Below are 26,055 nucleotides of genomic sequence, written 5' to 3'. Positions count from 1 at the left end.
GCATCGTGACGGAAAGTGACCTAGCCGCCAAACAGCGGGCCGATCCCGAGCTGCGCGCCATGATCGACCACCTCGAAGGACACAACGTCACCGTGCCAAGGGCTTTTAAGCGCCACTCCGCTGCATTCTGCCTGAGAAATTCGGTGCTCGTGAAGAAGAACTTCGACCATGCAACGAAAACGAAGTATCTTCTTGTCATCCCCGCTGGCCTCCGCAACGAAATCTTGGCAGCGTGCCACGACGAACCAACATCAGGGCACCTCGGCACAGCACGCACGCTCGGAAAGATCAAGACAAAGTACTACTGGCCCCGTCTCATATCCAACGTCACCCACTACGTTCGGAGCTGCCGTGACTGCCAGCGCCGGAAAACGCCGCCGACTAGACCTGCCGGACTTCTGCAGCCGATCGCCGTGCCATCGAGGCCCTTCCAACACATCGGCATGGACCTTCTTGGCCCTTTCCCCACGTCACGATCCGGAAACAAGTGGATTGTAGTAGCCACAGACTACGTGACACGCTACGCAGAAACCACCTCGCTGCCCAGAGGGACTGCAGAAGAAGTCGCCAAATTTTTCATCCACCAAGTGGTGCTGCGACACGGAGCCCCTAAAATCCTAATCACGGACCGCGGGACGGCATTCACTGCAGAACTTATGCAAGGTGTCTTGCGCTACAGCAACACGGGTCACCGAAAGACCACGGCGTATCACCCCCAGACGAACGGGCTAACCGAACGCCTCAACAAGACAATTGCGGATATGCTGTCGATGTACGTCGACGTTGAACACAAGACGTGGGACGAGGTACTCCCTTATGTCACGTTCGCGTACAACACAGCTATCCAAGAAACTACGCAGATGACTCCATTCGAGCTTGTCTACGGACGACTGCCGACGACGATGCTCGACGCCATGCTGCCACACGTCGAAGACGACGACCTCAACGCCGATGTGCAGGGGTACCTGCAACGTGCGGAGGAGGCCCGCCAGCTGGCTCGAGTGCGTATAACGGACAAGCACCTCGTGGATGCCGGACGCTACAACCTCCGGCGCCGAGACACCGATTATCAGCCAGGGGATCTTGTGTGGGTTTGGACCCCAATCCGACGTCGCGGACTCAGTGAGAAGCTCCTGCGACGGTATTTCGGCCCATATAAAATTCAACGACGTGTTGGTCAACTCATCTATGAGGTTGTCCCCGACAGTGACTGTGGCACATCCCGACGACGCACGCGGCCCGAAATTGTCCACGTGGTTCGGCTCAAGCCTTATTACGCCAGATGACTTCTTTTTTGTTTGGTCTACTTTTACTTTATTAGCATCGGGTCGATGCCCACTTACGGGGGGGGGGGCAATGCCACGAACTATGCCTCATTATTTGTTCGCGTAGCTGTTTTGTGGCCAGCGTCTGGCCGCGCCCGATCGTCTTATCTACGTTCGAAGCAAAGCGCATGTTTCCTTCTTTCTCTTTGTTATGTCGCGCGAGCTGTCTCATTTTGATAGGGGAGAGCGTTTCGCCCTGTCGCCACCAGTCTAGAGTTATCGGGGTAATCCGATGGTGCGGAAAGAATAACGCCGCGGTATCCTTCTTCCGCCGACGGTCGCCTACGCACGTCGTTTTGTCGGCTCTGCCTCGCCGCCCATGTTTTTGCTTTGAATCTGTTGCGGAGCACAAGTTCGCTCTAATAAACGTTCTTTTCTGAAAGAACCTGGCATCGTACTTGGCTACGTGACAATATAGTAGCAGCTTATCACCAAATGCACACGTATGGAATGCCTCGAGTAGAGGCGCCGTGGTTTAATGCTGTATTCCAAGTTCTTGGATTAAATAAATAAATAAATAAATAAATAAATAAATAAATAAATAAATAAATAAATAAATAAATAAATAAATAACATTTATTTAACAAGACGTTGAGCCTTTCATGTTTTGTCGTGTAGTGGTCTCTGTTAATGTGAATGTCTCTTCTGTCGTGTTCTTTGATTCTGTTATGTTAATTATTTGCAGGATATCATGTACTCATCCCTGCGCAAGGTGTAGGCATCATTAAAATTAAATATATATGAAACGGCGTTAAGCAACGTCGTTGTTATGTAGATTCTTGCTTCTCGTAAACGGGGTGGCACCAGAGGGGCACCAGTGAGCATGCCCCCCCTCCCCCCCGCCCTCTCCCCTCCGAAGGGACTGACTTGTAGGTGCCCCGCGTAAAAAAATTATGGCGCCGCCCTTCTCGTAAAGAGGCGCTGGTTAATGTGTATGCCGTGGGGACAAGACGTGCATGTGTTCAAAGTTAAGAACATGCTTAGATGTACTTTGCTTTATTCTTCCGCAGAGTTCAGTGCACTGCTCACTGGTCGTGGTTCGTATCCCACCGTGGCTACGACCGTTGCGGCCGTCGGGTACTTGACCTACATAAAGAAGGACCTCCACATCGGCGTCTACCACAACAGGTACGAGTGCTTTGTGGCGACTTCCGCCTTTGCTCTTCGCTTTGAAGACCACTGCCAACTGTTAGCATCGTGCTACAAAACCGCAGCTATGACAGACTGACAGGCGTGGTTGTGTCGTCATAAGCTGATGTTAAAGTTACAAAGAAGAAGGCAAGGAGAGAGAGAGAAAGCTGCTTATTGAGGAACTGAGAATTCTGCCGTCATATATGAAAACTTTCTTGATGCAGCGCTAAAAGACAGAGACTGAGAAGGAACATTCACACAGGACGAACGCCTACGCGCTGTTCTGTATAGGAGAGTGGAACATGAGGACAGAACGGCCCTAGGAGCCGGAGGGCAGCAAAATAAAATAAAACGAAAACTTGGACGACGCTTGAGCTTCACTTTCGAGAGCAGGACGCGATAGCGTAATTGAACCCTGTTAGACTTCTCAAGCTCTGGCCTGGCTTTAGCGTGGCGCAAGACTGCTGACCCGAAGGTCGCGGGATCGAATCCCGGCCGCGGCGGCTGCATTTTGGATGGAGGCGAAAACGTTTGAGGCCCGTGTACTTAGATTTAGGTGCACGTTAAACAACCCCGGGTGGTCGAAATTTCCGGAGCCCTCCACTACGGCGTCCCTCCTAATCACGTCGTGGCTTTGGGACGTTAAACCTCAGATATTATTATTATTATTATTATTATTATTATTATTATTATTATTATTATTATTATTATTATTATTATTATTATTATTATTATTAGCAATCTAAAAATAGGTTGCATTGTTTCTAATTCCACACAGTAGTCGCAATACGGGTTTGTGTTTAAACTAAGGCGGCGCATGTAGCTATGATGAATGCTGCGTTGAGGCGAAGTCGATGATAGCGTGTCTCAAAGAGACGAGGAAGGTGACGCGGAAGTCTTGATTTTAAGTCAGTGTCTATGGAACGGAGAAAGATATCTTGATACAAGAAGGTTACTCTGGGACTGGGTTTTTACCCAATATTTGGGCAGGAGAAGCAACGATACAATGTGGGCAAGAGAGAAATCGCGAACGAGTGGATCAGCATTGCGAAGAAGAGGAGTAACAAAAAGCGCTTCCAGGAACACCACGCTGTGTTCTCAATACTGCCGTGTAAACCAGCACACCCGAGACGCTGAAGCCTTGTACGATGAACGAACAAACTTTACTTTTAAATTGCTTCGCTAAACGTTGACACGGTTCTTGCTTGGCTGTAGCATTTCTTGCCTGACTCTTTTGACAAAAGTGCGCGAAGAATCTACTGCGCTACATACATGTGAGCAAGCGTCAGTGCTGTATACCTTTGCCTTACATGTAGCATGTATTATCACAAGCTTACGTACAAAACTCCCTATGCCACGTGAGCCGATACGTTTAATACGTATAAACCTTAGGCACTTATACAACCCAAGTTTTCTACAGACATGTAACATATGTATTTACTGCTGTAGAACATCATCGACAACAGCTTTCACGTTCTTAACGCACTATGGCGGCAGTTTAACGGCCCGCCCTTACATGTCGCGCACCAATCTGAACTCGCCCAGAGCATTAACCTCTAAACAGCCTCACCCATCGTCAGAGCACGTGGCAGAGAATTTGGATATTCCCGGTCCACATATGTGCCCGACAGTTTCAACAGAAGCGTAAAAATACGGCATATAAATTGCGAACGACGTCTACTCTATAGGTACGATGCAGGAAACCTAGTCGTAGCGTCACGTAGAAGCCATAATCATTAGCCTAGATGCGCGGCCAACGATTTATGGCGACTGATCGGGAAAACGACCTACAGGCACAATTTTTCGGTGCGCCTCCTTTTATTTGCCCCACGGATGTCAAACAGAAGATAAAAAAAAGTTGTGCATTCTACCGCTTACGAAAAGTGCTACCTGAGTTTATATCTCATATCTTCCGTTTGCTGGCTGGTTCTTCCAGAATTTCTGGCACGCACGTCTGCGAGAAGTGTGTGTATGATATGTATTTTCGGTATCCTTTAATACCGTTCAGTGTTATGGAAGCCAAGGTTGGTGCGGAGGTCGTGCGCTCGCATCGGCAGAGTTCACGAGTTTAGAAGCAGTGCAAGGTGTCCGTGAGCTTGTACTGTAGGTATACGGTCACAGTGCGTCGTGTTGAATACTTAGCCTGTATGCCACGAACAGCCTGGCGTGTCTTGCGCTCGCCTTAAGATTTATTGTCTATTTTTACCTACACCTATTCTTCACGATATGAATAATGATGCGCGCGCCATCTGGATGTGCTGAACAAGAAGAATGAACAAAGAGAAATGTAAACGTAGAAAAAGGTCACTTTTAATAAGTGATACGATACCTGCCACGGTGGTCAAGTGGTTGCGTTATTCGACTGCTCACCCGAAGGTCGCGGGATCAAATCCAGGTCGTGGTGGCCGCATTTAGATGGAGGTGATATGGTAGAGGCCCATGTACTTATAGTTAGGTGCACATTGAAGAACACTAGATCGTCAAAATTTCCTGAGACGTCCACTACGGCATCCATCATAATGCTATCGTGGTTTCGGGACGTAAGACCCCAACTATTATTATTTTAACTCTTTCTGTTCTAAACGACAAGAGTAATGATGCACGGCATGTTGATGAGCTCATTGACAAGTATGGACTAAGAGAACGTAAACGTAGAAAAATTGCAATTCGTAATATATGACACCATACAGAGCAGTTAATAATACTGGCCATCTGAGGCCCATACCGTTAACTCAGCTTTGAAAATTTGCCAGTTTCAGTCTTCACGAAGTTTCAACGTTCACGGAGTGTTTAGTGTTTCGCGAATACGAAGCCTACGTCGCCGATTCTCTCCCGAACGTTCCAGCCATCGCCGTGTTGCGAGGCTTAGCGAGATTTACCGCAGGGAGCGAACGACTCGAAGAAATATGTAGGACTCGGTGATCGCTTTCGATCCGGGCTTTCTCGTTGGCGAGGTGTTGGGCTCACGTAACGTCGTTAGCTGTGCCGGCTTCGTTAAGAGCCCACGACGTCGCCACGTATAACGATCGATGTCACATAGAGGTAAGCCTCAGCCAACCGTCCCTGGGGCATCGCAATCGATACCAATCCCACATTTTCTTTTCCTTCTATTTCTCTCGCGACCGCTCTTCGTGATATTGGAGCTGTAAGCAAGGCAACTTTCACCGAAAAAGCTTTCATTGCTGATCCCCAAGGCCAGGCTTACAAATAGAGGCAAAATAATAATATTGTTACGAAGTGTCACAGCCAAGGGGAAACCAGAGAAGCAGGGGAAGAGGAAGAGGACGACGACGCTGCTCCTGCGATCACCACGGTCTTTTGTGCCTCGGTGCTCATTAAATACCCCTTAAACATCTCCTGTGCACGTAACAGATTGGTGGAGGTGCGGGGTACGACGAACCCCACGACGAAAGCACTACTACCTGGACTTAGCCGCAGCCACCGTCTTGCCGGACTCCCACCATCGCCGATCGAAGCACCAGCGCTTCGAGGGCGACAGCGATAGGTTCCTTGCCTTACTATCGAGTTCCGCCGAACTTTGGCGGGACCTCTGGAGAAGACGTGGACGAGTGGCTGAAGAAATACAAGAGGGTGAGCAGAAGCAACGGCTGGGATTCGTCAGAGCAGCTCAGTCATGTTGTATTTTCACTCACTAACACAGCTCTCATGTGGTACGAAAACCACGAAGACATGTTCACATCTTGGGATCGTTTCGTTGAGGAAGTACAGAAGTGCTTCGGTGATTCCAACGCGAAGAAGAAGCGGGCGGAGCAGACATTGGCTCAGAGGGCACAGCTTCCTGGTGAAACGTGTACCACATACATTGAAGAAATTTTGAAGCTGTGTAACATAGTGGATGCCAGGATGACTGAAGAAGATAAGGTTGGACACGTTCTAAAGGGGATAGTGGAAGATGTGTACAATTTCCTGATCGGAAAAGAGAGCCTGACCTCCGTGTCCGACGTGATGCAGCATTGTCGCACATTTGAAACGCCAAAGATGCGACGGATAGCGCCAAAATTTGGCCGTCTCTCTAACGTCCCGACGGTGGCTAGTATCGACACAATGACGCCCAATGACCTGGCGTCGACAATACGGCAGATCGTGAGAGAAGAACTGTTTCGGTGTCAGCGAATCTCTCATGACCCCAGCGACTTCCAGGACAGCTATGCAAGAGACGCAGAACAATATGCTCTGCTGCTCTGCTAATAGTTAGCGATTATGTTCGTCTCGTACTTCTTCTTTGTCCTAGTGTGCTCCCGCGCTGTGCCACTAGCCAGTTTGCGATGAACCAACAAGCCCATATTGGTACCCTTGTCGACTTGGAATCAAACTCTGTAAATTTTTACGGAACTATAAACAGTCGATCATAATGCGCGTCGAAAAGGTTTAAATGCGCATAAGAAAATGTTTCGACGTGAGATACATACCCGCACTTCTTGGTTTGCTTCCAATATTTTTAGGCAAGTTAGGAATTATTGGGTTTTGTCTCTAACGCGTTCTGGATATAGAACGCAAGTGAAGCAGCTTCAAAGATTGATCTGCGTAAGCGCAAATTATATTTTAACTGCTGCAGTTCCGAAGCGTAATTACCGAGGTCACGCAATACGAGCATTCTTCTCGAGTTTCCGTACAGTACGTTAAGGAGGCTAACCGCAGAAAACTGCGCGATAACCGAAACCTCACCCTTCCATAATGAAAATAATCAAACGACCCACATTCAGGTTCAGACAGAAGTTAAGAAAATCAATATAGTGTGGGCGAAATGAGCAGGGCAGTAGTGTTAACGAGTTCACACTGTACTGTCAAAGCGTCAACTGTTGTTACTAAGCAGAAATGCGAAAGTTGCAGTGTCAGGAAATTTTGTTGAGTCAGACTGTAAACATTAAGCAAACGATGGTGCAGTGGTATGAATGCGTCAAGCTAGCAAAGTGAGAACATTAATACGAACACACGTTCATGTTTGCAAGATTGGAGCGAGAAACAAAAACGTATTGCCAAAAGCGATGGTTAAAGTGAATTAGCCTGAATAATGCTGCGGAGCCGTCGTGTGGCTTACTTAATCGTTTTCATATCTCTTATGAAAATTATGATAATCGAAAGAATAGGTGATCGAAGAAATGATAATCGAAAGGATTGTGTTGCCGGCGCTGTAGTTTATTATTTTTCTTTTTGGCGTTGAAACTGGCAAAAATGTAACGGAAGATAGGCACTAATGCTGTAAGTTTCCCAGAGTAATAATACCAGGGATGGTGCTGCGATAAATTATAGGAGATTAATGCCCAATATGGGCCACCCAGCATATTTCCCGAGTAGGTGCGTTTGTTTTCCTTATTGTGCTTCGTGGCAACGATCCTTGGCGCAAGGCAGTGTCGATATGTTCTTTATCTCTTAACACTTGCGTACGCTTCTTTATTTTAATTCATGCAGCCCCACTCCCGTCACCAGCATCCTCATCACAAACGAAGAGGGCTACATCGTCCAAGAGCATGAAGTGGCAAACAAGAACACGCTGTCTGCCGACAACAGCACTCAGGTATGTGCCCTATCCACATCGTTTACACGGTTACCCATCCTCCTCGTCCTCCTCCTTTTACTACACCTCTAGTACTACTACTTCTAATTCATATCCTTCTTTATTATGTCGCTATTCTTTCTGTCTTTGATTAATTGTTGGGGTTTAACGTCCCAAAACCATGATATGATTATGAGAGACGCCGTAGTGGAGGGCTCCGCAAATCTCGACCACCTCGGGTTCTTTAACGTGCACCTAAATCTAAGCACACGGGCATCAAGCATTTTCGCCTCCATCGAAAATGCGGCCGCCGCGGCCGGGATTCGATTCCGCGACCTGCAGGGTCAGCAGTCGAGCCCCATAGCCACTAGACCACCACGGTGGGTCTTTCTGGCTTTGAATCTTCCCTTCGATCCAGGAGTAGGGAAGAAAGCTAGAAGTTTCCTTCCGGTTAGCTTCCTGCTTTTCCCTCGTATATGTCGCCCCCTCTTTCTCTCTCTCTCCAGTCCCTGTTCTACAGCTCCGCTTATTTTCCTCCCCTTTCTCACTTATAATCTTCTTCATTCTACGCTCCCCGATACACCCCTACCCCCTTTCCACCATTTCTGTCTCTTCTCACCCGTATCCGACAAAACCTAGCCAGATTCGCGCCCTATACACTTCCTGTTCCGCTACTTTCTCTTCTTCCGTAACCTTCCCCCCCCTCCCTCTCTTCCTCTTTGTTCTTTCCAATATCGACCATTGTTTCGAAGGCACCATCGCTGCTCTGTTCCTCGACTTTGCTGGCCCTGTTCTAAAAGAAACGCGCTCTATATATGTGTTGGCGTGTGTAGGGGGAGGTGGCGAGGGAGTCTCCGTGAAGGCATCGCTTCGTGTTTGCCCCAGTTTGCAGCTTTCAGTGTTTCTCCCGGTCGATATCGAACAGCCCACCTCTCCCTTCGCGTCTGCAAACCCTGGCCCGAGTTTCTCGCTCCGAGACGTGACGGCGAACGACAGCGAGACACGTTATCGACGCGAGAATGGAGTTTGGCGGGATGGAAACGAGAAATCTTTTATAAGTAGATGTTGTGACTTACTTGTAAACACATCGAACACTTTTGTGAGAGATAGCGTAAATAATCGAGTGCACGTGTAATGTGTAGTGACCCGTAGCCGATCACGATGCAGACGACAGATTAGGGGATCCAAATGTAGATTCCGTTTGAATCGACACATCTTAAATGTGTACTTAACGCAAATCGGTGGTACTGTGACAGATACCGGCGTGCTACTTTAACCTGGAATTTTTTTTTTTCGGTCTTGCGAAGCCGAGTACGCCGCGTTTACTAAATATAATTTGTTTACATCTAAACGGACAAGTGTTGGTTGGGTCTGATCGTATACGAAAGAATGCGTAACGACCGAGCGATACCGTTTTCCAGTTGTCATTGTATTGGTTTCTTGCTGTGAACGACGGACATAACGTTCTGTGTAAGCTTTACGCTATCTGGAAATGTATTTGCTCCCCTGTTGCGCTTTTGTCGGTTCTTTCCAATCTGCAGCCACCCTTACATGATGCAGTAAAATTGTCCTCGAAATCGATATCATTAAGTAAAAAATAGCAAAACGATATCGTCGCCCAGAACTCTACGAACCTTACAACGCCTCCCTTACAAAAAGGGATCTTAATTAGATTACCTGTTTTGACTGAACCTGTTAAATATGGTCGTTTCCGGGCAGGTTTGTGCCGTGTGGAACAAGATCCCGAAGGTGTACCGGCGGCTTCTCCAAAAGGAAAAGCTTCACATGGCACTGGTGACCAACGGACATCCCAACGGACTGGTGGCAGGTCGCATTGTGCAGTCCACTAGGCTCGAACCAGGTACGTGCATGAATTCGCGTGTCCTCACATTGACGTAGTTATGTGCACGAAGTCCAGCAGTACCTACGTCATTATCGCCTCTGGATGGTAATGTGAACCGGTGTAGTGACGCAACGTATTGCAAACGCCGAAACATGTGATGTATGTACGAGGCCCTGGCAGTGTGATGGCAACATAATGGCAACACCGCGCCAAGATGATGGCATTATGAAGGTGCTGCGGAAACATGCACTGCAGCGGGACTCCTTTCCTGCGCTTGCCTCTGGACACGATGCGCCATCCAGCGTCGCCGCTAGAAAGTTCGAGCATGGCCTCGGTGATGCTTGACGCGACAGTGTGCTTGCGAACGCTGAAAATTTCTTTGTTTCCTCGTTGGCCGCACACCCAGAGGCACGTACGTATATCCAGAGACCCAAGTCTCTGTAAATGAAGGTCATTAAAGAACGGCATACACACTGCGCATTCGTAGTGGAGCTTTCTGAGGAGCAGGGCTATCGTGCTTCAGGAATCCAAGGAAGGTGGGTAAGAATCCGCTCAGCATAGGAAAAAGTTTCGACAGTTTTCAATTTTTTATATATTACGTCAGTGAAAACTGTTATGTACTGCAAAAAGTGGCGACAAATCTGCCGCAGACTGCTAACCGCAATATAAAGATCACTTGATTAGATACTTGTTGCTTGCTGCAAACGCTGGACCACAGACAAGCAAACTTCATCATATAAAATGCGTAGCTACTCTTAACCCCTCCCATCAGTACGTTATATGATGTCTTATCTGATTGGATGAGCTAGGTCACGTCACCGGCACACCTCCGCCTTATCACTTATGACACCGCGATTCCTCGAGCGGCACACAGGTATTTTCGGGACCCATTGACAAAATGACGAAAATCACTCACATAATGAAGTCGTCGTAAACAGTGGTCCGTTCAAAGCATGGGGCGCAGCCTAGGTTGAAAATTCTGGAAAGTTAAAAAAACGCCGAAAGCGGTATCAATATCGCGGTTGCCAAGGACAACTGTGTTTCGAAAACATTGTCTGAAATCCATAAGAGCACCGGTCAATTCAGAGGCTTGTACTTCGCTGCCCTTATCGCCGCGAAGGAACTATTAGCGGTAAAGTTACACGCTGGTATCATTTCGGACAGTAATCTGCCCGACATCTACGCTTTCATTCTGCACCATTTCAGCTGTAATGAATCAAGAGAAAGCTTCGGCTAGTTGGTCATTCATGTTAATACTCCAATCACGGCAAAATACGAGGCCGTAGAAGAAACGCAACGGAAAAACACACCGAACGTTTTGTGTGTTTTTGTTTGCCTTCTATACGTACTCGTATCTTGTACTGTCTGGCAGTTTGAAAACCAAGAGCCGTTGTTCTTGGGTAATCGAACTGTAACGTACTTGCACGGACTGGACCACACCACAACACGGAGCGCAACGCTACAGCGTGATTACCTAAGAACATGTATAACCAACTGGCCCCTATTTCCACGCTTATTTCCGGAGCCATTCCCTTTTCTATCAATATCAGACAAGGTATACAGAACTTTGAATGAATAGCTCGCCAAACCACCACCAGAGGAAAAGGGGGAAACAGAAGAAATTGAAGAGGGCTTCATCTGTACCTTCCTATTTTTCTTCTGGTGGTAGTTTGGTTTCTAGTTTATTCACAGTAATGTATCAACTAGCCCACATCAACGAGTTCTGCGGAGGTATACACATACAAGGGCTTCGAAAGGTTAAGTTCGCTAAGTTTCTATGTTTTGGCGAGCCTTTGTTCCATTCGCCTATATATGCACATCGCTACCAGCTGGCACGTTAAACCCGTGTGATTACGGTGGTCCCAAATGACAGTGATCTTGCAAACGAATGATATATTGCTCCATCCCTGTAAAGGTAATCGCTCAGTGAATGCATCCATGGCTGATTGAAGCGCTGGGCGCCTATTCATCACTGTCGAACGTTTGTTTACTTTGGGACGTTCTCGTGAGATTTATGACACCTCCCATGCAGTGACGAGCCTGCGGCTGAATAAGGGTATTGATTCGAAATACTCATCGCTCCATTCTGAAGCAACCGGCCTGCTTTAACAACTTTCTTGTTCTTTAAAATTTTAAACCTACGGACTAAATAAATAGGTAAAAGCGGAACAGTAGCCACGATGAAAGCAGGATGACAACAAAAAAAGAAATAAACAGAAAAAATTAGACGTATATGGAAGAATGCCAAGGCTGGAGCGGGCACAATGATTAATTCCAGCAGCTCAGGGAACCGTCCACGGGCTTTTTCCGCCGTCGACACCGCTCATACACGCGTAGTACATGCTAAAGCACCGGATCCTTTGATGTAAACGCAATCTCGCCCGACTGCAAATGCGCCGGGCGACGCTACGACTGTCTTCATCGCCTTCAGCTCGGGTTTGAATGTACTTCGCGCATTTTTTTTTTTACTTACGCGAGCCGTATTACAGCGATCCGCCGTCGCGCTATACCTTTTTGGCGCTGACGCCAGCACCCGCGCGCTCTTTCACCGACACCTACTTACGCTCCGGCGAACCGCTAGAGGGCACCGCGGCAGCTCTCATTAAATCGGAATTCCCGCGCATCCGCCCGGAAGAGCTCGCTTCTCTCCTCGGCGCTACCTTTTCATATGTCCTTTTTTTGTTGTTTCTATCATTCTCTCTTTAACACGACTTGATCGTTTTTGTTGCGTTATGATCGCGTAGACACAATTTTCTTTCTTTCATGGAAAGTAGCTGGCGTAGTCCGCGAAATAGGCTGTTTCGTCGTGTCGCGGGAGATAACAGATGAAACAGACCAAAAACGAAAAAAAGAAAAACGGCGGCGAGGAGGTGTAGCGACGCGCCGCTAATGCCAACGCGCTCGAGCGCGCCGTACAAATGCTCATGATTTAGTATACGTTCGCGTGAAAGCCGCCCGAAAGTGCTTATATAAGCTTGCGTGTTTTCTTCTTCTATCTCGCACTCTGTATTTTCTCTAATCAATAATCACGTTTTGTTGGCCACCACGACAAAGAATAGCTGTCTAATTTAAGACGTGAACAAAGCGCCCGTGCTTGCAGATTCTTCGGCAGCACTATTGCTTACGCGCGCCATGTCTGGGTCGTAGCGAAGATTAGCTTACTAATTAATGTCATAGCATAATGTCACGTGCGCACAGTTCAACGCATCACACTCGACTACCATCAGCACTTGCTGTCGCAACGTTGGGATAATAAACAGCGCAAAACAAAAGTGGGCAAACGTACCGCGTTGCCCCCGGTGTCTCCAATATTACGTGACCTCCGACATGAGCGAGCAGCCGTACGTGCTCATGCAGACCTTGCACCGTTCGCCGTCTGTTACGACCCTTACGCGGCCGTCGCTGCGAGGGGTAAGGGCCCGCAGCTCCGGCTGTGCTGTGAAGCATTTGGAGCAATCGGAGAGGGTGGACACGCTTCACTTACGCATCGCCCCCTTTCCCTGCACCATTTCGTCATGCGCTTCTCTTCTGACACTGCGCTACCGCGCACACACCTCTTGTGAGCCCTCTCATATCACCCCTCCACACCCCACACCACCCCAGCCATATTCACTCGCACGCTCTCATCACCCCACGCTTTCCTCTTGACACCACATTATACCCTACACGCGAGAGTCACTTTGCACCTGGACTTTGTACGGACCGTCATGACAACGGCGACAGCAACGGCGACAGCAACGGCGACAGCAACGGCGACAGCAACGGCAAAATTTTTCCTTGGAATGTGCCTACAATTGCTATCTCAATTTAAAACTAAACACGTCAGCGTACAAAAGAGGATCGTTTCTTGTAGGGGCTTGTCACTTCGTGCCCATCGAACAGCCATACTGTGGTTACTTAGTGAACTATGGTTACTTGGCTCAAAACAAGGAAAAAGTGTGAGGGAGAGAAGAAAGGGGATAGACGTCCTCACTTGTAACAGAGTTTTATGGTTGTTTGATCCTCCCTCAAAAATCTTGCGCGTTGCCACCGGAATCTCCGGTCAACTGCAATGAAGCCGTTCACTCTCGTGAAAGTTTTCCGCAATATAAACGTGTCCTTGCATTTACATTCTTTGCGCCCACGCTAGTCTTGCGCGCTGTCTTGTGCGTGCTACGTACGCGTTAATTAAGCATCTGTGGAGTCGAGTCAGTGCGCGCGACAGCTGAGAAAATCGGATTTGCAAACAATTCCTCAATGGCGTATTGCCGAGCATATGATCTTGCTTCCATTTGTTCTCAGTCGGGTAGTTAATGAAAAGTCGCAATCCTAGCTATGAAGAAACTTGAGATTTTTCAGCCGTACAGAGTTCTATGCTGGTGTCTTGAAGTGAAGTTAGTTCGAGAACGCGGCGCTTCCAGCATTTTGTTTTCATTGGCAAGTGCCGACTGCGGTTGCAGGTGCACTATTATTATATATTCTGGCTCTTTTTGTTTTTTTTTGTTTTGATAAGATACACGCATTCCATTCTTCTCTCTGCGGGATCACTGTACCTGTTCCAGTACGATAGGAGCTTTACGTAATCAGATTTTGTGTTTCCATTCTTAAGGACCTTACGAAACGGTACTTGTTTGTGAGACAAGGGAGTTTCAAATGTAGAATCGCGACTTGGCAAAAAGCTTTGCTGCTTAAGCCCTGTGAGTTCCCATGAGCACAAGTGGCGACTTCGGGAGTAAAACTGTAATATCGACAGCGTGGAATTGTAAACATGACGTAATCACTTCATTTCAAGTGCTTGGAGTCGGGTGGACCTAAGAAAAACCCGCACTTGCAAATTTCGAGGCATAGCATTAAGGCTCATTATAATACTTCAGGGTAACTGGTTGCACAGTGTACGTCATAATGAATTCGTGGTGTATATAAAATGTTGTACAGCGTTGTTTTTCATCGCCTTTTTGAACGCTCAATTAAACAAAATAGAGCAGACTTTCCATATTTTCCGGCACGTAATCTGAAGAGGCATGCAGGATTCTTTTCATCTTTTCGTTAAGGGTTTTGTGTGTGTGTGTGTGTGTAAAAATTACGTAATCTTGTTTTAGAAAGTCAGAAGCAGCCACGTAGTGGTGCATGCTGAATATGTGTTCAGGGGAATATTATTCGAGTTATACTTATTTGCAGTGCATGTATAATATGCATTGGATACTGCAGGTTTGAAAACTCGCCGTGGCGGGAGGTACTTCGTCAAATTGGTGAAATAAATAGCGATATTCTGCTTGTATTCGTAAAGGATCACGTCGCAACGTCCCCCGAGTAAAAAGTGTGAAAATAAAGCATGCAGAACAAAATGGCGGACGCTAACCTCGAGCATTACCTACGTCGCCAACATTTCTCCCGACATTTTGTTGCTGTTTGCATGAATGTATCTGGACTTTTTGAGCAGCTGATAATCATAAAATGCAGTATGACACTAGGTCGCTTGGCTGTAGTAAACACAGTAAACCTCTATCTTCTTCCTCTCCTTGCCCCTTCCCCTCGTGTAGGGTAACAAACCGGCTGCAACCAGATTAACCTCCAAGCCTTTCCTTTGGCTTTCTCTCTCTATGCGTTGCCGGGCCGCGCTGTTACGAATGCACCGTAAACAGAGTAATATTCCTAACAGCAGTAAATGGTATCGCTCATTCCACAGCACGCCAAACACGTGTGCATGCAACTGGGTATGGTAAACGTAGGCAGGCTTGCGCAAAAAAACACAGCGCGCTGCCAGACACTCATCAACGTCGTCCTCCTCAGCCCCGCCACTACCGTTGTTTAACAAAAGCAACTGTTCGCAATTGTGTTTTCGCTCGGCCGCTGAACCGCCGTATTACGAAGTGCGCATCCTCTTCACGCGCATTAGCTGAGCGCTCGGTCGCTGCCGCCGCGGAGTGGCGGCAGAACACATCACTCCGTCCCGCGAAATTCCGTGCAGCGTTGGGAAAGGTTTAGGGTCGCGTCAGCCAACCGTAAACGAGATACAGAACACTGCATGCACCGCACTACGGCGCTCATCATCGTATTCTCCGCTTACGAATCACAGACACCGGAGCCGTGCCACCCAGCGAGTAGCAAACCTTGTCGCAATATCTTGTAACGTTTCGCCCAATTAAAATCTCTTCAGAATTATTTTTTAATGTTGCCTGATGGTTCTCGTTGAGTGAAAATAGTAAAATAACTGTGAGATAACTATTAGGTCGCTGCCGGCTTCTTGCACCAGCGGGTGAGCAGAACGCCATAGCTCAAAATTACCGCTTGTGCTTTCTGGTCAAACTCAGCGCCACGGGGTATCGCATCAAAGTGTCGTTACCAGCGTCGCTGATTCGCTGATGTCGTACATCTTTCTGGTAACTTGGCATTTTGCGAATGGCAATCTTTTTTTTCAGGTCACACTCAAGGGTGTGTTCAATTTCTGGGCAGTATCATAGACAATGTACGCTGATGTCTGAGAAGACTTCCAACCGAAGTAGCTCCAGTAACGCGTGTGAAAGACGTCTGTACTACATGACGCCACCTCGCGTCGACGAGGGATAACTTAGAAAAGCACGTAAAATTATTGTCTTTTATTTTTTAACTTTAGTGTTCGAACCCATGTAAAATCCGACGTCGCTTGCGTTAAAGCGCACATACCCGCCGCGGTGGACTGGTAGTTATGGTGCTCGACAGCTGACCCGAAGGTCGCGGGATTGAATCCCGGCCGCGGCGACACCATTTCTATGGAGACCCGCCGTGGTGGTCTAGTGGTTATGGCGCTCGACTGCTGACCCGAAGGTCGCGGGATCGAATCCCGGCCGCGGTGGCCGCATTTTCGATGGAAGCGAAAATGCCTGAGGCCCGTGTACTTAGATTTAGGTGCACGTTAAAGAACCCCAGGTGGTCCAAATTCCCGGAGCCCTCCACTCTACGATGCTCCTCATAATCATATCGTGGTTTTGGGATGTTAAACCCCATTATGTTAACCCCATTTGGGATGTTAAACCCCAAATAATTCATTAAGCATTTCGATGGAGGCGAAAGCCGCTGTCCGGTGAGCTGCCTACATATAAAATAGCGTTCTGCGGCGAGCACTGGAACACAGCTTGAAGCTTCCCAGCTTCGTGTAAGTGCTGGTGTATTTAACCGTGCACTAAATCTCTTCTTTTCTGGACGACTTGGACTGCTATAGTTCTAATATTTGGGTGGCACTAAACCTGTAGCATTCGCAGTAGTGTACGCAATTGGTTAGACGGAGTATGTTCTATAGCGGTTCGTTGCAGAGGGCTGTCGCTATGCGAGGAATAACAACGGGGTCGCGCTGTGCCCACGCGGGTCGCGTCAGAGACGACACCGAATGTGGTCCCGCACACTTTGCCAAGGGCAAGAGGCAAGCAGGCGCGCGCGCGCGCGCGCCAGCGTATACGCACACATTGCCCGGATAACAGCATTGCGGCTGGCGCCGGGACGACTTGAGGGTAGGCGCTTGGCGTAACAACACCCCGTGCGAGACGTTTACAGTTGTGCGCTCGCTCGCTTTCCCATTCACTCGAGCCGCGAAGCTTGTACGGGCATTTATAGAGTTTACGCTCTGGATATATTGTCACGTGTTTGTGACGGTGGAGAAAGCAGGACGCAGCCGGTAAAGATGAAACCCTTTATTGTGAGCACTTGTGCCCAGTAAAAGAAAGGCTCAGAGTACAAGCAACACACGTTCTACAATTATAACGGCGAGCATGGACGTCGGGTGTCGACTAATCTGCTCGTCTGTGAAATGAGTCGGCTTTCATAGATGCCTTATCGAGCCTTCTAGCGCTATCGCTGGGCATAGCGTTAGCTATATACTTGGTTACTCGTGCTTTGTGCGTAATTTTTACAGAGCAGTCCGAAACAGTCGTGGTTTCCAAACATTGCGGCGCGGCCTACGACGAGTGGGAGTAGCAGGCTTTCGTGGGTCAAGCCCATAGGTCGGCAAAAAAGGTTGGAGCTCACTCAGACTCACTCAGCAAATATATTCTGCTCTGAGGGCTCATTCGGACTCAGACTCAGTAAACTTCTCAACTGGACTCACTCGGACTCAAACTCGCCAACATATTACTCAGCCGGACTCAGTCTCACGGATTGACTTGAGCCTGAGTGAATCGACTCATGCGATCGCGAGCGTAACACTAGCTTTTTTTTTATCTTGGCGCCAATGGTCTTTAATGCCGTTATCTCACATGATTGGTGCTCTAGGATACACCTTTTGATCTTATGCCTTCAAATACGAGTTATCAGTCGTTGCAATCCAGTAAGGACATTTTTATGAAATACCCGACTCATACGAGATATTTTTATCAAGGACTTCCCGTTTGCGGGGGGAGGTCATAGCACCACTCCCGGTTCACGTCTCTGACTAATAAATATTGAGGTGGCACCTGAACACGAGTGCGTTGAGATATGTGAGAACAGACTTGAGTATGAACGAAAGTCCATATAAGGCTGATAGTAATGCTGAGATGAGTAGATAGGACCATAGGTCGGCTATAAAAGGTGGGGCTCACTCCGACTCATTCAAGAAATATATTTTGCGCTTAGGGCTCACTCGGACTCGGACTCACCAGTATTTTCCTAAAGCGGACTCACTTGAACTCAGACTCACTGAACATTTCCTCAACCGGACTCACATCGGACTCAAACTCACCAAAATATTACTCACCCGGACTCACTCAGACACAGACTCACGGGCCGATCTGAGTCTGAGTGAGTCGACTCATGAGTGAGTTTGCCGACCTGTGGTCAAGCCCGATAACATTAAAATACAAAAAATAAGCGCGCTTGGCACTATTTTTAAAATGCTCAACGCAACAATGAGGAAAGAGAGCACGTGTTTGGCGCTAAAGGAAAATGTGCTCCTTACGGCTGGGTGTCTTCAGCGTTTTCGTTTGAGCGTACAAATCCCGATGGAGCCCCAAGCAAGGGATACCGAAGAAGACAGTGTCTCCTTTGGAATAAACACATTTCATTTGGAGATTTCGGGGCAAAGGAACTTCCACTAAGAAACACACGAGAATTCTCGCGTAAAGCGATCACGTAGGGTACATTACCGAGATGCTTTAAGCATCTCGGTTAATGCCCTTGATTACGCTGTCTCCTTTGTTCCTCTTAGACACGTGACATCGTTGCGTGCGTAAGAGCAGAGTTGCGTCTTATTGGGCAATGGTCCCCACCGACACAACATTTCGCTATGATCAGGACGCCGTTGTGTCGCGTGCTAATGCGTGTCGGGGCCCCTCGGGACAGACAATGGGCGAGTGCTTTGTCGACCTTCTTTTTCTGCGCTGAGATCAAAGGTTCAGAAAGTCAGAGTAGGCGAAGCTCTCTTCTGAGGCCGGGAAAGAGAGGAGAGAGAGAAAGAGAGAAAGAAAAGGACAGAAAATGTGGAAAAAAAGGGAATCAGCACAAGCCTAATCTAATCCTGAGGCGGAAGTGTTGTACTCGGTGAGAAAATGGAAAGTGCTGGTCTTGTTGCTCGTTGTAGACTGATCCATATTGCTGTTCGTTTTGACTTGCGGGTTATGTTTAGGAACCGCCAGGATTTGAAAGAGGTGTCAAGGAGGGAAACATCTCAGCTTATTGTTTTATGTGTGAGAGATGAAAGTAAGAAAGAAAGAAAGAGAGAAGGAAAGAAAGGAAGGAAGGAAGGAAGGAAGGACATAGGTAGGCTTGCCAGGCTACAACGAATATCCGGTTTCCTACCCTACACTGAGGGGTGACCGAAGGGGCTAAGGAAGGAGAGAACTTTAACGGTGCCATATCAGTAGGGCTCCTTGTTTTCTGATAAATACGAAAAAAATCCGATAAACACTCGCCTGTAATGTTTTTGACAATACGGATTTATCGGATCAACTCCGATTTTAACGTCCAATGTGACCCTAATCCGTGTTCTAAGCATGTTCTAAGCTTTCATTGATACATCGGCCGGTTTGGCCGATGTAAAGTTTACCTCACTAAAACAGCACCTCGTAGACCGCGCCCATCGCACGTTTAACAAAAGGCTTGTCGTGCAGAGCGCAAGAGACATCAACGTATGTAGGGCCCCCGAGAGCGCGAGACATCTTGATATACGGTCCCTGGCGGCATTGGTATCGAATATACGGACCTCGCACAGTATGCTTGCGCATAATAAAACAGGAGTCAAGGTTGTAAACGTGGGTGTTTTGTATTGAAGTATTTGTGCTTGTATGTACATGTGTTTGTGCTTTCAAACCTTCCAGACAACTAAAATACGCTTCGTGTGATCTGATGTTTTCGTGTCCAGATGTCATTTCATCTAACATAATGGAGTGTTGAGAATAATGCGAAACTCGGAATTTCGGAGAATTGGGGATTTACGAAATATAAACCCCGATAAGCGCCGAATTTCTGCCCCGAAACATAAACTCCGAAAACACGGAGCCATACATATGAGGCCTAGCACAAGTACATGGACCTGGCATTGTTTCTTTGCCCGGCTTCTCTAACAGCAGCTTATGCGGCGTTACGATCCACTCCTATAAGAAGAGATGCGATTGTTAGGAATGTGGCATCACTAGAGATCCCTGCAAGAAAAAAACAAGAAAAGGACTGTGACTTTGGCGATATCTCGATACCTAACCAAACTCCTTCGTGGGTACGCGGGCCATTCGCTTGTTAAGGAATCGGCATCGACCTCCCGGTTGTTTACAAATTCGAACGTCATAAGCGGTACGCCTTCTTCTCGTGCACGTTCCAGCGGAAGTGTTTTTGGGGTGGTGGTCAAGGACAAGCTCAGCTGGCATGGCTGCACAGAATGGACAGCGTGTCTGGCTTTCTTTACGACCCCCTCCCGCTCAACGTCGTAGGACGTCTCGAGCACTTACGCTTGAAGTAAGCCTGTGTAGCTGGCACGCGCGTGTTAGGTATCGGAAGTACTTAAGGAAACCGAGCAGAGACTGAAAACAAACAGGCCGCCCACTCGGTCGGTGGGTGGCTTCTTTTAAGCACGCACGCCTTAGAACAAAGGGAGTTTCAGACGCGAGCTATGCGGGAGAAAATATAATGCGTGCTGTGTGTTCCTTTGTTGTCCTACATTTGTCATTCCTTCTTGGTATTCAAACGTGGCTTCTTTGTTCGCTGGTTTTCTTTCTGTAGTTATGAAATATGGTTGCAAGACTAATCTTTGTGAGAGGTTTCGTGCTTTTTTCCGGCCTTGTTCTTTCTGTGTGTGTGTGTTTTCTTTTTTTTTTCTTTTTTGTCCTATACCGTTAGCTTCCTCTTTACCATCTTCAGCTGTAGCGATGTGGGTGTTCGTTTTCTACGTAGAGGATGCGTACTTCGGAAATAGCAGGACGAAGGATTCTGCGTGATCTATTCTCTCTTTGTCTGGCTGCACTTGTCACGACCTCGCGTGCAAAACGCGCAAGGACACCTCCATCATGATAATGTTTCTTCGTCTTCATTATTCTTGTACACGTTTTCTTAGCAATGACTACAAAGCGCGCGAGAAGTTTTTCTATTGTAGGTATTTGTTACGCAGGTCTTGTGCTACCTCATTTGTGTTATTCACTTTTTCCCCTCGTGATTGAAGTTATCCAGCAAACAATAGCGGTATAGCCCCAAGCACCAGTGCTGTGAAATATGAAACAGAGCTTCAATAGAAAAGATCGAAACGATTAATTAGGCGCACATTCCATTTGATATACCCTACGAAAACGAGGAGCGCGGCGATCGGAAAACGCTTGTCAATTCACAGAAAACGCTGAGCAATGCGAGCGATAGCGAGGTTTACATGAGGCAGTAGGCAAGCCAGATCCGGCTGCATATGTAGAAGGAGCAGTCGCACCCTGGCGGCTTACCTGGCGTCTCACAAAGCGCGCGTGATGAGGAGTGTCGCCAGCGCTGTGGCACTATAGCACTGTAGGTGTCGCAGATCGATGGTGAACTAGCTCGCTCGCTATCTCATACAGTGCATGTTCCTATTTTATTCTACTTTCCTTTTACAGCCAAGCTGTTGTATGTGGATAGGTTCTGGTGGACCTGTCCACATAGTAAAGGTAAAGCGTGTACGTTTTACGTGAATAACCGAGAATATTGCTAGAATTGATTTTGATTCACTTGCGTACTTCCTTTACTTCTGTGAGAGCGGCGTTAACCCGTTGGTTTAATTCTGATGAGACAGCAGCTAATACCAAAAGAAGTCTTAAAGTTCATCATTGTCTGCACTCAATATATACATATATATATATATATATATATATATATATATATATATATATATATATATATATATCTTCTCACTGTTCTAAGCAAGCTTAGAGGGCGTGCGTTTACCGCTGCGGGAAAACTGCAGAAACGCCAATTGTAACAGCCATGTATGTATGTCTGCACGAGTCAATAATCGTGCCCTCGTACGCGAAGCCGCGTGCTCGGTCGTGGTTGTTTGTGAGAGAACGCGCGCATTACCTTCTGCGGTACATGCCCTGCCGACGCAGTCGTTTTCACGTGGCCAGAGACATACCAGACGTGGATTGCTGCGTTTCTTCGCGGGTCTCTGGGGTTCGCTCATTTGCGTAGATCAATACTGAGGCAAGCTCACGCTTGTGTGGTTCGAGCAGCTCAGTGCCACTAATTCCGTGCAACGTTGTCAAAGCTATACAGACGTATACAGACGTGCATTAGAACGATCTAGCGGAGCGAACACGACATTGCGCATGCATGGTTCTTATTGGCAAGCGGAGTCGCGCCCGAAGCTGCCGTTTTCGTCGCGGATCATAATATTTTTGGCGTCGACCTAGTAGTTATTTTCTTTCTTTCTTTCTTTCTTTCTTTCTTTCTTTCTTTCTTTCTTTCTTTCTTTCTTTCTTTCTTTCTTTCTTTCTTTCTTTCTTTCTTTCTTTCTTTCTTTCTTTCTTTCTTTCTTTCTTTCTTTCTTTCTTTCTTTCTTTCTTTCTTTCTGTTTGGTATACAATAGAGTGGTCGCGGACACACGACACTCCTGTTGCTCTAAGTGCGACAACAAAGCCTCAGCGACACTGCTTCGTAAATCAGGGGTTACTTCACAGTTTATTTCTTTTACAGCTAAGCTGCATATCTCTCGTTGGTCGGAAAATTTCGTGGCGTAAGCACAAAACGCCAGGTTAATGGATCCCTAAACCACCAACAGACGCTCGCGTGCTCCTCTGATGAAATGAAGAGGACGATGCGGCGGCAGAGCGCGTGGGCACGGACGTGGACAGAGCCGCGTCTTATAAATGTTCTTTGGCTGCCGGTGTCAAGCAGTATACGAACCAGCACGGAATTGTGCCTTCCCGATGCCCATACTGTGGCCGTTTGCATGAGAACAGCTGAGATGGCGACGTAGAACTGCTTGCGGCAGCACTGGTAGTGACTGGCACGGCTGTCGGTTTCGTCTGTGTCACTTCTGTCGGCATTCGGGTGGTTGTAGGGTTTCCATATTGCGCAAAGTGCGGTAAGATGATGGTTTGCGCAATGCTTGCACTTGAGCCACGCTGCGTTGCGGCAATTTCGTGCGACGTGTCCCTCTCTGGCAACATCTGAGCAGCAGTTCTTCTCGATTAGTCGCCGCCGAATTTCGTCGGCTGACATGATAGTCTGACAGTCCTTCACAGTGTGGTCACGGTGCCACACAGTACGCAGCAGGCATGGCTGTTGTTGGCAGATCCTGCGGCCAGCGCTAATGCTGACGGTACCGGCGGTTGTAAGCGAGGATGTCTTTGCTCCTTGCCACGAGGCTAGATTTTCGTAGGCTCCTCGAACGAGAGCTCTCTTCTCTGCTCCGATCTGTTACTCTGCAGAAATTCATCACGTCACGCACCCTCTTCTTGCCGTGACCTTGGAGTAGCCCCGTCGTTTCGCTTCGGTCTCCTTCATGCGTTGCCGGTAGAGAATGGCGATGTCTTCGGGGAGAGCTCGCATAAGCACTCGGTGAAGAATAACAGCGTACTCCGATGCTTGAAACTCCGAGCTATCCAGGCAGCTGGTGTGAAATCGTACTTCTTCGTATAGTTCCGCAGCTGCGATAGTTGGACGAATGATCCACATACCGATTGCAAGCAAGCTATCAATGTGTTCGTCTACAGAGCGGTATGACGGCCGAACCTTTCTTTGAGCACCTTGACTGCCCCGCGTAATTCGCTTGCTCCAGGCGCACACCCTCGATCGCACGTTTCGCAGCTCCGGTTACGTAAGATCGCAAATAAGAAAACTTTTCAATGTCCGACAGCTCGCAGTTGTTGTGGATCGTGGCCTCAAAATGTTCCCAGAATCCCTGCCACTCGCGAAGTTCCCCGAGAAAACGGGTACCTGTAATTTCGGCAAGGCAACTCGTAGCTGTGATCGGTTACTTGCTTGAGCGGAGACTTCTGGGGCCTGGTTTCGGTAGCGACGCCAGGTGCAGCACCGTCCGCGGCCTGGCAGCTGACTGGAGAAGGTAGCGGACACGGCTCATAGTTTGCGGATCTTGTCGTGATAGTCGAGAGCCATTGTAACTTCCTCCTCATACTCGGCGCCGTCGGTTTGTGATTATTCAGCAATCTTTTGGTTTTGAGATCTGCAAGCGTCGTGTCTTTGTCCCGGAGGAATCACCAGAGATGACTTGCAGATCGGTCGGAGACAGGATTTCTCCGCTTGCAAAGCTTCGGTAGCGGAACGTGATGAGCTTTGTCAGCAGGCGGCTCGAAGGACTCCTCGTGGTGCGTCGCCACGGCGGGTCCATCTTCAGAAACCGGGACGTCAGTCTTCTCCCGGGTTTCACGGCACCAAACGATATCGAAGGACAGAGAGACTGGACGTCCCCGTCAGGTGCCGGTTTATTCAGCGAACTTTCACTTCTTTTTTTTCTCTCGCGGCTCTGTCCCACGTCCGTGCCACGCGCTCTGCCGCGCATCGTCCCTCCTCCAACAGGCAACTCCTCCAACAGCCTCTGCTAGCAGATGCGCGCGCTCCTTGCGTCTTCACCTCGGACGCTGTGGAAGGGCATTCGGAGAGGTGGACAGAGGAGCCGACGAACACGTTCGCTGTTGACTCGTGCATAACTGCAACGCCGCTACTAAATTTCGACCTCTGGGTGGTTTACGGGCCCTTTAACAACTGAAGGCAAACGGCATATCTTTCTTTGCAATCAGGCGTGCAGCATAGAGCTCATTATTCGTTTCAATAAAGAAAACCACAAAACAAACAGCAAAACCGCATAATGGATCGGAGTAATGCTGAAAGGCGAGCTAGTTGGTACATATACATATCCAAAAAGTTATTACGACGCATAATAGATGATTAGGCACCTGTGAACAATCGGAACAACTTCCCACGCGTTCCCGGTGAAGATTAGGTTGCAGCTTCTTTGCACTTCACACGGGGGCTTCGAATGACGCCAAACGGTCCTTCCCCCCGCGTGTTTCCCGCTTTCATATATAAAACCGAGACGAGTCTGGCAAATCATTCAGTTCACTCAAAGACTTCCATGGGTAGAGCACGGAAATTAAAGACACTAGGGGAACAGCGCGAATACAGTGCTCTACGAAAGGAACAAATTCACCTTGCTAAATGGTCGCGGAGCCAATCACGGTGTGCAACAGCGACCACAAAGCGATTGGCAATACCATTACTCTACAGTAATAATAAAATATAACCCCCCCCCCCCTCAATCAGCATGTGTGGCGTTTTATACAACAATCACGTTCGCAGGGCGGAATGGTGACCACATTTTTTTCTTTATTTATCACTTTACAAAGCACAACGTCTTCAACAAATCTTTAACTTTGGATTCTGTATAGCACAGGATAAAATTTCCATGCGCGTCGTCTTGTCTTGCCTTTATCCCCTTTCCAGCGTTCGCGTGGTTGCTTTGTCCCACGGCTTTTATCGATTTTTTTTTCTAAATCGAGCGATCGGGCTTTGTTCGTACCGACAGATGGGGCAATAGCTAAGCGTCTAGGTTCTCGCGCAGATAAGAATGAGGACGTCGGTTCGATTTTCATCTACGGCAGGTATATCTCAGTGGGAACGAAATGCGAAAAGATCCATCTACTTAGATTTAGGTGGGCGCTACAGAACCTCAGGTCGTAAACATTTCATCCAAAGCCCCCCTTCTAATACGCCGTACCTCACGATCATATCGTTGTTTTCGCGCGTAAAATCCCAGAATTTATCGTTTCTTCTTCGCACTGTTAGCGTACCCCACGCATGAAATTTGCATTAACGTCATTACCACTACTGACTAACCGCGCGCGTTATTTTTA

The 26,055-nt window shown here is 47.9% G+C and overlaps 1 protein-coding gene across 2 annotated transcripts in view; it reads left to right on the top strand.

The window, feature by feature from the left end:
- Nucleotides 1–26,055, top strand: part of LOC119389699 (dorsal-ventral patterning protein Sog) — a 252,839-nt gene that overhangs the window by 196,725 nt on the left and 30,059 nt on the right. For both annotated transcript variants that reach the window (XM_049414523.1, XM_049414522.1), the window contains exons 5-7: nt 2,336–2,453; nt 7,887–7,992; nt 9,691–9,832. In XM_049414523.1, the coding sequence (XP_049270480.1) occupies nt 2,336–2,453; nt 7,887–7,992; nt 9,691–9,832 (366 nt within the window). The remainder of the gene's footprint in view (nt 1–2,335; nt 2,454–7,886; nt 7,993–9,690; nt 9,833–26,055) is intronic.

The sequence above is a fragment of the Rhipicephalus sanguineus genome, chromosome 4 (assembly GCF_013339695.2).
Source record: "Rhipicephalus sanguineus isolate Rsan-2018 chromosome 4, BIME_Rsan_1.4, whole genome shotgun sequence".
Lineage (NCBI taxonomy): Eukaryota > Metazoa > Arthropoda > Arachnida > Ixodida > Ixodidae > Rhipicephalus > Rhipicephalus sanguineus.
This window is presented reverse-complemented; position numbering and strand designations above follow the sequence as displayed.